At 41.7% G+C, this 10416-nt stretch overlaps 1 protein-coding gene across 2 annotated transcripts; it reads right to left on the reverse strand.

Moving 5' to 3' along the window:
• Positions 1-209: 209 nt before the first annotated feature.
• On the reverse strand, positions 210-9158 carry LOC109523239 (opioid growth factor receptor-like protein 1). 2 transcript variants are annotated; one of them, XM_019882254.1, is made up of 7 exons: positions 8505-9152; positions 5731-5817; positions 4030-4108; positions 3820-3898; positions 3603-3669; positions 2979-3124; positions 210-1138 (listed from the first exon to the last, which is right to left on the reverse strand). In XM_019882254.1, exons 1-7 carry the CDS (start codon positions 8688-8690, stop codon positions 586-588), a joined length of 1197 nt encoding a protein of 398 aa, XP_019737813.1. In that variant the 5' UTR covers positions 8691-9152; the 3' UTR covers positions 210-585. The 2 variants fall into 2 exon arrangements, with proteins under 2 accessions (XP_019737813.1, XP_019737814.1); XM_019882255.1 differs by lacking the exon at positions 5731-5817 and having other exon boundaries at positions 8505-9158.
• Positions 9159-10416: the final 1258 nt, after the last annotated feature.

Raw genomic sequence — 10416 nt, forward strand, 5'->3', positions numbered from 1 at the left:
TGTTCGTGTTATTAATATTATATATTTTTGTGCAAGTGCACACTGCACCCTAAGTATCCTATCACTTTTACAAAAAAGTAAAAAAATAATCTAATCTAAAAAAAGCAGGTCACCTTTAACCAACGGTGGCGTGTGACCTCCCTCTCCAGAAGTTGTTAGCGGTCAGCAGTCTGCAATTGCAGCTTGCAGTCAAAGATGTTGCGGTTTTCTTTTTTTTCTGATTCAGTTTGTTTTGTTTACAGTTCATCGATGGCACTGGTAAGGAATTGCGTGTGCGCGTGCACATGTGTATGCGTGCCCATGCGGTAATGACCGATCGCAAAAGTTGGTTGGCTTGAAAAGTTGATCTTCGGTCAAAAAAGGTTGGGCAACCCTGGCTAAAATTAATCAACAGCTAATATATGTTTATCATAAGCCCTTAAGATTTTTTACGCTAACAAGTAATACAATAAACTGTTTTGCCTTAATCTACTTTCCTATTGTATCGGGTCCTAAAAACCTCAAGAACAAGCATAGTTTTCTTCACGTGAATATGTCTACTTTACTTTTAAAAGCCAGTTTCAGTCAAAGGAGACAACTGGCATCTTACAAAGGAACAGCCCCACTGTAATTATTCCTCTCCAGAATCATCATAAATACTCCCTCTGGTCCATCCATGCTGGAGCCCAGCGGTGTGTATGCATTCAGGCTCTCTGCATCCACATCCTGACAAACTGTGGCATCGTGGTAAGAGACAAGTGTCCCGCTACATCCAGAGGCAGGGATGAAGCTCGTCTCCCCCCCTCTCCTCTGTGGTTCAGGTGTGGGAGCAGGAGCTCGGATCCCACTGCTCCCAGCCCCCACACTAGCACCAACATCTCCACTTTTGGGTTTGGATCTCTTCGGTGGCGGACCCCAGAGGAAGGCGTGAGCAGGCTTGTAGTGCTGGCGGGCGTATCGCAGCAGGTGTCTGCGGGCGGCTGGCCGACGGATGGTGTATACGAAGTATTCCAGTATGCTGTGCTGCATGTTGGGAAGCGTGTTGCGATGTAGCGACTCCTCCAAGAACAGGCGGACCAATGGAGCTTTGAAGGCCTCGTAGCCGAGCTCGCCCAGCGACTTCAGAATGCGAGTGATGCGCAGGTAGTTGTGCTGTGACCTTTACAAAATGACACATTAGAGAAAATTAGTTCATGTGACACAAAAGGTGTTTCCACTAAAGACAGTAGCATAGTACCGTATTGGCCCGAATATAAGACGGTGTTTTTTGCATTGAAATAAGACTGAAAAAGTGGGGGTCGTCTTATATTCGGGGTCTAGACATTACACCCATTTATGACGCTAGATGGCGCCAGATATCATTGAAGCGAATGCTGAACTTGACTCCCCAGGCCAAAGTGAACCCCTGTCATGAAGAATAAAAATAAAAATAGCAGTAGCACGAAGAAGAAAAATAAAAATAGCGGTGAGAAAGAAGAGAAGAAAATAATAGAAGAGATTACAGAAAATGGAGAAACGTAGCGACAATCTGGAGAAAAGTGGGTCGAAGATCGGCCAGGTTAACCAGCAGCTGAGAAGTTATGATGTAATTTACATTTCAAAAACCAGAAGCCATTCATTTACGAATGTGATTGCACTTTAGTTTACATATTTAGAGGTTCAGACATTAAGATTTGAATGAGGCAAAATAACATGCTTTTTCTCTAAAATATATTGTTGTAATCATTTGTTTCAGATGTACTGTAATTATTTTCTGTATAAAAATTAATTTGGTTCTTCAAAAGTCTTTTTTAAAACTTGAGTCTTGAAAAAGAGGGGGTCGTCTTATAATCAGGGCCGTCTTATATTCGGGCCAATACGGTACATACACTCCCCAGAAGTGCACTCAGATTGTATAGATCAGTGGTACCCCAACCACCAGTTCGCACAAACAAATTGAAAAAAGTAAGAATAAATACAGGTACTTTTTTGTAGCGGAACATCGTACGGGACTATACTTCAGCAAGTTCCTTTTGCCAGTCTGCAAAAAAAATCTGGTACTGTAATTCCCAGCTGCCTTTGGCAGTAGGCGGGATATCCCCTGAACTGGTTGCCAGCCAATCGCAGGGCATACTGAGATGAACAACCATCCGTGCTTACATTTACCAGTGAGTGTCCCATTAACCTGCCACTCATGTGTTTGGGATGTGGGAGGAATTACCTGGAGAAAACCCACATCGTCACAGGGAGAACATGCCAGCTCCACACAGGAAGGCCGAGGCTGTATTTTTCTATCTTTCATATTTATTACATAACTAATACACTTTTACCGAGGATAGCTCTTCCTCGCAGCTGGCGTATGCGCTCACGTCGTCCATCATTTCCGGTCTTCATAACTGTCTTTGTTAGTGTGTATTATTTTCACCCCAGTGACTGAAGTGGTTGGATATTTTGCCGTTCGAAGTTAGTCACTCTCCGCTGTAACACGGTTCCATGTGACAAGTGCAATAATCACACGAGCGCTTATTTTGGTGTTTTGACACCGCATTTCAATAGCTTGGCAATTAGCATGGCTTCCTATCATTCTCCCCGGCTTCCCTTTGTCTTCATCATAACACTAATTACAGAAGTGCAGCTTTTTCGCCACTGTGGAGGCGATGATTAATGACGCGCGCTTTGTTGACATGGGATGTAAAGCGAACTTTTGCCGTCGCATCAGGTTTACCCTTATTAGCTATCCATCCATAGCTCGTAGGTAGTAGAAACTTTGCAAAATGGTGTGCAGCGAGCATTGCACACTGCGAGGTGATGCGGGTGTACAATTTGGCCATTTCTATGACCCTGAGGAGTGCGTACAAAAGGGCATGCAAAGATGTAACCAACAGGCATTACTGAGATTGAACAGTATGGTCTACATCTCTATCTTGCGGACAAATTCATACCTAATGTTAAATATACCGTCTGAACTGCACACCACCAGTGTCGATGATGCTCAAGTAAGAAATCATTTGTTTACTGACTCGTTAAGGTGATGGAAGCGCTCCTGCCATTTGGAAGAACGAGCAACATTTCCGCTCTTATCAAGTAGTTTGATGCCGTAGAAGTCCAACATCAGGGAATAAGCCGCCAAGAACCTCCGCTTGGCTTCTCGAGTGCTTTGGAATTCCTGTAAGGAGACATTAATGGTGATTAAAAATGGCTATTTACATGTATCTGGCTGTCGTAGTGATGTTCATGATCGCCATTAAATCACAAACACAGAGAAATATTTTGAGGGACTTGTTGTTTTGCAGCAAAAGCTACACTTCTTGAGCAATGCAAAACTGGAGACCACATGTGCCCTACTCCGGTCTTGGATGGTTATCAGGCTCCTGCAGAGCTTTCCGCTGACACCTATGCTGTAGACCACGGGTGGCCAACCCGCGGCTCGCGAGCCGCATGCGACTCTGGCTGGTTCCATGCGGCTCCCGGGCTTTCACACGACAATTGTCAAACGCCTCGGCGATGGCGCTGCCATTCAAACAGCGGTGCTTAATACACAGAACGTACTATGTCAGCCTATCATCTCTGCCTGGTTGGCCACCCCTGCTGCTGTAAACATACAGCTGATCCGTGTAGTGTTAGTGAAGTTGTGTGTGTCTTACTTTAATCTCATCCTGAGTCAGTTCATGTGCGTAGAAGTTTAGCCCTTGTTCTCGTAATGGGAACAGCCTTCCATCCAGCAGTTGAAGAAAAACACAACAACAAAATTGTTCATCAATAAAGTACAGATTATCAGGAATAATGCCATCCACTCAAACCTTTCTGGGGAGTTACAGTTTCAATGGTGCCATACATGGCAACATACAATGTCTTTCTTACCACTGAATGTAGGTGTGATTGTGCTCCAGCTTGTCATAATCACCTCTCCACCTTGTCAAAATTTCTTCGATGTAGATACCTAATGAGACAACGTACGCTATAAACTGACAGACATTTAGCTATAAGTGGGGAATCACTTCACTCTCTTCTCTCGACACAAGCAAAAGGTCTTGTACACATACTGTATTCGAATATATGTTTTTGGCTCACCGTCAGGTACAAGTGGGATCTTGTTAAGGTAGAAACGTAGGTTACGGTACTCGTTGGGTTGCCGGGACTTTTTGTAATTCTGCACGCACACATACACAAAAGAACAAAAAAAAAAAAAAAACAAAAGTCTGAGGCAAAAGCGACTTTGTTATATTACCAATCTGCACACCCAGTGTGTACCTCAGACAAAGCCAAACTGTGAAAACAAACAAGTAGAGTTGTACTTGTGTTTGTTCAGGCAGCTTTATGGTCCATCGGGGATAATGAAGCATTATGCAGACTCTCACCAAATGTAATGATTTCTTCTGTGGCCGCAAATACCGCTGTACAAAAATTTGAGGAAGGTCGTGTCATTATCTCTCTCTCTCATATTCATATATATATATTTATATTTATATATAACCCTTCTGAGAAATGTGTTTTCTCTGGGTTGTTTTCAAATGTAAATAAATATATAATTTTGAAAAACATATTTTGACATTCTTTTTGAACTTGACAACAAATGTTCACGTGTTTTGGACCAGTGGGACCAATTTGAGCGATTTCAATGACGTTTTCATAGCGTATGGCTTTGATCTATTTTTGTTTGTTTGTCAACAGTCCTATTATGGGATGTTTTACGCAGAAGGGTTTTTAAGGGTGCACCGATCACAATTTTCTGGCTGATCTCTGATCTTTAACAAGTGACCTGACGATCTCAATTTTTCCAGTACAGTCAGTATTCTGGCCCATGTCTTTTGGTCTTGGCATTGACGCTGCGTGTGCACTCGTGCTGGTTCCGCATTCACCGACTCACTACTGTTGTATCTGGCTTCAAAGTGCAGCTTATTGATGCAGTAAAGCAGAAAATCTGTGACCACAAGCTGAGTATTGGAGTGACGAAAATTTGATGAAGCTCCAACTTCAGTTATATCTCTGATGTCATTCTGGTTTCAAGGTTATAAACAATGATGAGGGAGTGCAAACATTTACTGTCTGGAAGCATTGCTGGAAACATGTACCCGGTTTAAAGGGAACACATGAACTTTATTCAGGGCTTTCTTGTGCTTGTATGCAGGTCTAATGCTTGCTAAACCATGCAGCATTTATTGCTAAATATTCGCAGCCCCATCATGTGGTCGAAGATGTGTGGTTTGGTTACTTAATGAAAACGCTCAACCCGTTTAACAGTAGGATTATGCATCGAGTATGTTGATTGGTCATGCCTGCATAGTAAGGTAAAGTGAAATGACACACATACAATCCAACTGTTTTTTAGGTACAAGGAAACCTTGTATGCTTAAAACCTTTTTGAGTATATGTAAACTAAAACTACACACAAAACCTTTTGAGTTGTTGTCAACGAAAACTAGACTCAAACTGTCACGAATAGGAAAGACTAAAATGTTACTCAAACTAAAAGACATTAATTCCCCAAAAACTAAGACTAAATCTAAAATGACTGCCAAAAACAACACTGTAAGTGTTACTGTGATACCGCATGCTTTTTGTTGTGAAATCACATGTGACTAAAAAGCATTTTGGATTGGATTAAATCTGCAACGTTGTGATGCCGTTTGTCTGCAAATTGAAATCGCAGCAAAACTAGTGGCTGACTGTCACCCACTTATGAAAACTTGTTGCAGAACCCTACAGGCTGCGCAACAGTTCAGTCCAGTTCACCCACGTCTTTGGCACATAACTGTTTGTGTCTGCAGTTACCGGATAGCAGTGGCGGTATTTGTACAAGTCTCTGGCAGCGTAAAAACTCCTTTTCATCTTTGGTAGAAACTCTGGAGAATCAGTCAGCTGCAGGAAGAAGAAAGAGAGAAATATGATTGAATCATATAAAACAAGGTCATATAGTTTCCAAAACAGAAGTGCGATATCTTACTCAAGTGTCAACTGGCTGTAATAGAAGCATTACCATTGCCTTGTAAATTGAGCAATATTGTCAAGCAAGCAATAATGACTGGAATAAAATCATCTTGATCCAGATCCATTTTTAAATTGACTATACAATGACACAGTGGAGGACCGGTTAGGACATCCGCCCCACAGTGCAGAGTTCAAGTGTTCAACTCCAGGCCCTCGCCTTCCTGTGTGGAGTTTGCATGATCTCTCGCTGCCTGCGTGGGCTTTCTAGGAGTACTCCGGTTTCCTCCTACGTTCCAAAAACATGCATGGTAGGTTATTGAAAACTCTAAATTGTCCCTAGGTGTGAGTGTGAGCGTGGATGGTTGTTCGTCTCTGTGTGCCCTGCAATTGGCTGGCAACCAGTTCAGGATGTCCCCTGCCTACTGCCCGAAGACAGCTAGGATAGACTCCAGCACGCCCATGACTCTCATGAGGATAAGCGGATTAGAAAATGGATGGATGGATGTGTTAATTTGTGCATAATTTAAGATTTCAAATTGTAAGTTAATGATGGTTATATAAGAGCAGCTGCTGGCTGGTGCAATATGCCGCCATTTAAATATGATCCGAATCGTCAACTAATCACGATCACTGTCGATGATTAGTCGGCTAACAAAATAATCTATTTACTGAAGCCAAGACAAAAGGAGCTGACAAATGCTGATTATGCCTACCAGCTCCACAAACATCTTGCTGTATTTGTGTAATTGATCATTTGTATTTTTGTTGAGCGGCGACATTCCCGCACTCCACATACTTGCTGTCGCACTGAAAATGATCTTCCGGAAATGACAAACCAGAAATAACGCATTTTACCCAGAAATAGTTGGAGTGTGCCCATTTGTCTTTCATTTGTAAAAAGTGAAGTAATATTATTATTTTGTGGTTCTGTAGCAGAAAGTTTTTATACAGTAATTACATCTTCCAAAGACTCCATATTTTTTACCCATTGGCTGGCGTTCAAAACACAATAAAAATGTTTTAAATGCACAGTTGGGATGTGGGGGCTTGGAATAGCGGACGTCACAGCAAAGTGATTGCCCGGTTGTAATGTTGTTTTCCAGCCAAGGGGGGCGATAGAAGCTTTGTACTGCAGCTTTCGGAAGGAAAAAAAAGAGCATCCAAATTGACTCAGCTGTCTCAATTTTTATTATTCAAATAAAGATATCCCAACATTATACCTTTGCTATAACGCTGTGCAGCAGTCTATCTATCTATCTATCTATCTATCTATCTATCGAGAGAGAGAGAGAGAGAGAGAGAGAGAGAGAGAGAGAGAGAGAGAGAATATAAAATAAACACACTAAAATCGAATAATTTAAATATCCAATGAGTGAGTGCCATACCAAAATAAATATCTAAAATGGTCAATGAATCACTGTGACATGGAGCAACATTTTAGAAGTAAAATTAGAGAGCTAAACTCCACTTGAAACACCAACCTTGTTATGACAGTTGTTTGGATGATGTACTCGAACTGTGTGTTGCCTGGAAGCCATGTTATTAGTAAGGGCCTTTGCATAGGGTGCCACTTTATGAGCGTGCATGCTTCAAGATTCGATCATGTGATATAGCTCCTCTTGGTCAATGAACTCCCCCTAATCCCATTCATGTGGTTCACATATGAACAAATAGTTGCCATACACCTGACCAATTCTAGAAAGTTGCAGCTTGAATGAAAAACAAGCATTTGTGTGGAATCCCAAAACTCGTGTGGATGTGGTTTTCTTGCCTCGGATCTTTTTCACGCCATCACACAAATCTGAGTTAGATGTACATTGATTAGATATACCCTGTAATGTACCCCATAATACAGGAGCTGAGGAAATGTGATTTTTATACTGTTTGGCCTACTGCCATTTTTCTTTCAAATCAGCACAGACATTTTGCTGGGTCACATTTAAATGTTGTCTCTTCCACCAAGTGATGGTGTAAGAGGCAATGTAATGGTGATGTTGAAAATGTATTGGAAAATGAAAATGTGTTTTTAAATTGTAATTATAGTTCCCTCTGACCGTGTCAACCAAAACTGAGCATTATTAATTTTGCAAGGAAAGAGTATTCTGGACAACAGCAAATATGGGGTATCTTTATTGTGTGCGGGCAATCATAATGCTGTCTGATTGGTGTCAGTCTATCCACTTGACAGTTGAAGAAATAAACGGCCGCATCCCATCACAAAAACGTAGCCTGCCACAACTACTGTTACGATTAGTTCTATACAGTACAGTATTGGAATTGTAATGTGAACAGTTTTGGAGACAGTTCGTAGTCATGTGAGGCTGTCATACAGTATTAGGTTTCATGCAGCCTACATTAGCGACAAGGAAGTGCTGCTGGCTTTTATTTTAACATTACGTGAAGCGAATAGAGAAGATATGAATATGTTATGGGTTAAAGTTCACAACATGGGAGTATTGCTGTCAAGAATAAGACTCATCTTAGATTTACGTAATGTAGAGGTGAAGATAATTTGCCCTTTCTTGTGCCTTGGTCTGCCCCCAAACGTGTTTGGAGCCCCTTTGCTCCACTCCTCCGCTCTGTACGCGACCACCCAACGAAAGCTCCCTCCCCCGTACCTTCGGGGACAAGTCTCCATTGTTTCCGGGGGGCCACTCGCTCTCCGCCGGGCTCACGCTCTCAGAGATGCCGCTGTCGTCTTCCGCCGCAGGTTCGTCGCTCTCCGAGTCCGACCCCCACGTCGAGTCGCATTCTTCCACGGTGCTCGGCTCCTTGAATCGCCAGTTGCCCAACAAATTTCCCATTGAAGACACGCTGCGCCCGCTCCCCTCAAAGGGTTCCCCTCACCTAATATTACATTATTAAGATGAAAATATTGCGAAGTGGCATTTGTTTGCCGCTGTCGAGCGCCGCCGACTTGCACTATCTTCGACCCTATTCAGCGCGTAAATGACAGGGACAAAAGATTTTAAGCCTAGCAACGAGGATGCGTGTTGATGAGGGCTGGCTTTTGCAAATATTGCCCAATAGGAATAGGACTCGGAAGAACTACAATAAATCAAGTTATATTTGATGTGTGACTGACTACTGTATCCATATAAAATAATCGCTTTGCCTTTGTATTTTGTAATTCCAAGTGGCGATATGTGGTTTTCATCACCGGCATTTTAATTGGTTTTGCATCAAAGTAAACATATTCCAAATATTATTTGTCTTCATTTGTGAAATATTTAACAAATAATGTAAAGATGTATATTGCACAGTCTGCACACTAAAAAAAAGTACAACTGCGCAACCTCAATGGCAGGAAAAAAAACAAAGAAAAAAATTGTATAACCTATATAACTATTATGCTAAAGGAGTGTGATACAATTTCCAATCCATCTTGCTGCGAAAGGATTCCTTTGCATCATCCAACCAGCTCTTGTGTGTAGCATTAATCACCCCCTTTATACCGTAGCCTTCCAGTAACAGCAGCATCAGAACGAAGTTGTACCACGTGACTGTAGAGTCAGCCAGCACAGCGAAAGGAAGCGACTACTACCCAACCCCCACGCCACTATTTGAGATGTTGCCATTCAAACAAAAACAGGGATAAACTTCAACTCCCTGCAAAGACTTACTGAGCCAAAATTGTCTCTGTCTTTTTTCTTATTCGACACCATCATGGAGAATACTGCTGACTCAACTTTAGTCAAAAAGATATTTGTGATCATCATCCATTAGGAAACCACTTAAATCAAGGTTCTTGCTAAAAACCGAAAAGCCAGATGACTCATCTAAAAAAATCTAAGTTTGGACTTGACATGGCCACACCATGCATGCGCTTAAGTTATTAATATATTTTTGTGAGCCATTCAAAGGACTTGCTGGCATGTTTCACATTACTAGAGGGAGCAAACTGATAGCCAGTCATTTGATTGCATTCTAATCTGGTAGACTGCACAGTCTGACATCACCCCTGTTTACACATTTGGGAAGGGGTATGTTGAATTGAACTACAATCCCACTGAATCCCACCAAATGGAATCGTTACATTTAAAAAAATGTTACATCCTTGAATGGCATCGTGCCCCATGTATCAAGAATCATTTTGAATCGTCTTTTGTATATAGAGCTGCTCTCCTTCAGAACATACTTTCAATATTTAGGAATTGCATCTAAAGTAGTTCTCTATTTAATTCTCACGTTACATAGTAGTTGCACCGTGACTGTTTTGTAATAACAGTATTTTAAAATGTTTCCTTTCTCATTCACTCTATACAGCAGCACCAAAAGAAAACATAACAATGCATAAACAATTTCCTCATGTCAAATGAAACTGGGAAGTTGGGCAATTAGTGTTCACATCCACTGCAGCCTTCTCCTAAAGAGGAACTCAGAGTGTGCATGTTTTTTTTTTTTTCTAAATTAGCAGTAGGTGTGAACATAAGTAACAAGGCACTCTAATTTTCCTGCAATTGACTGGTGACCAGTGCAGAATGAACCCTGGATCTTGTCCAGAGTCAGCTGGGATGGGCTATGGGCAAA

This window comes from Hippocampus comes, unplaced genomic scaffold, assembly GCF_001891065.2.
Source record: "Hippocampus comes isolate QL1 unplaced genomic scaffold, H_comes_QL1_v1.1 scaffold36, whole genome shotgun sequence".
Taxonomy (NCBI): domain Eukaryota; kingdom Metazoa; phylum Chordata; class Actinopteri; order Syngnathiformes; family Syngnathidae; genus Hippocampus; species Hippocampus comes.

Bases quoted from the DNA above. Each gene is read 5' to 3' on its own strand.
- LOC109523239 (XM_019882254.1), bottom strand. From the start codon at position 8,690: ATGGGAAATTTGTTGGGCAACTGGCGATTCAAGGAGCCGAGCACCGTG. The intron at 3,899-4,029 runs GTGAGCCAAAAA...TTGTCTCATTAG, and splicing joins GATCCCACTTGTACCTGACG to GTATCTACATCGAAGAAATT. The intron at 3,670-3,819 runs GTAAGAAAGACA...GCTGGATGGAAG, and splicing joins AATCACACCTACATTCAGTG to GCTGTTCCCATTACGAGAAC.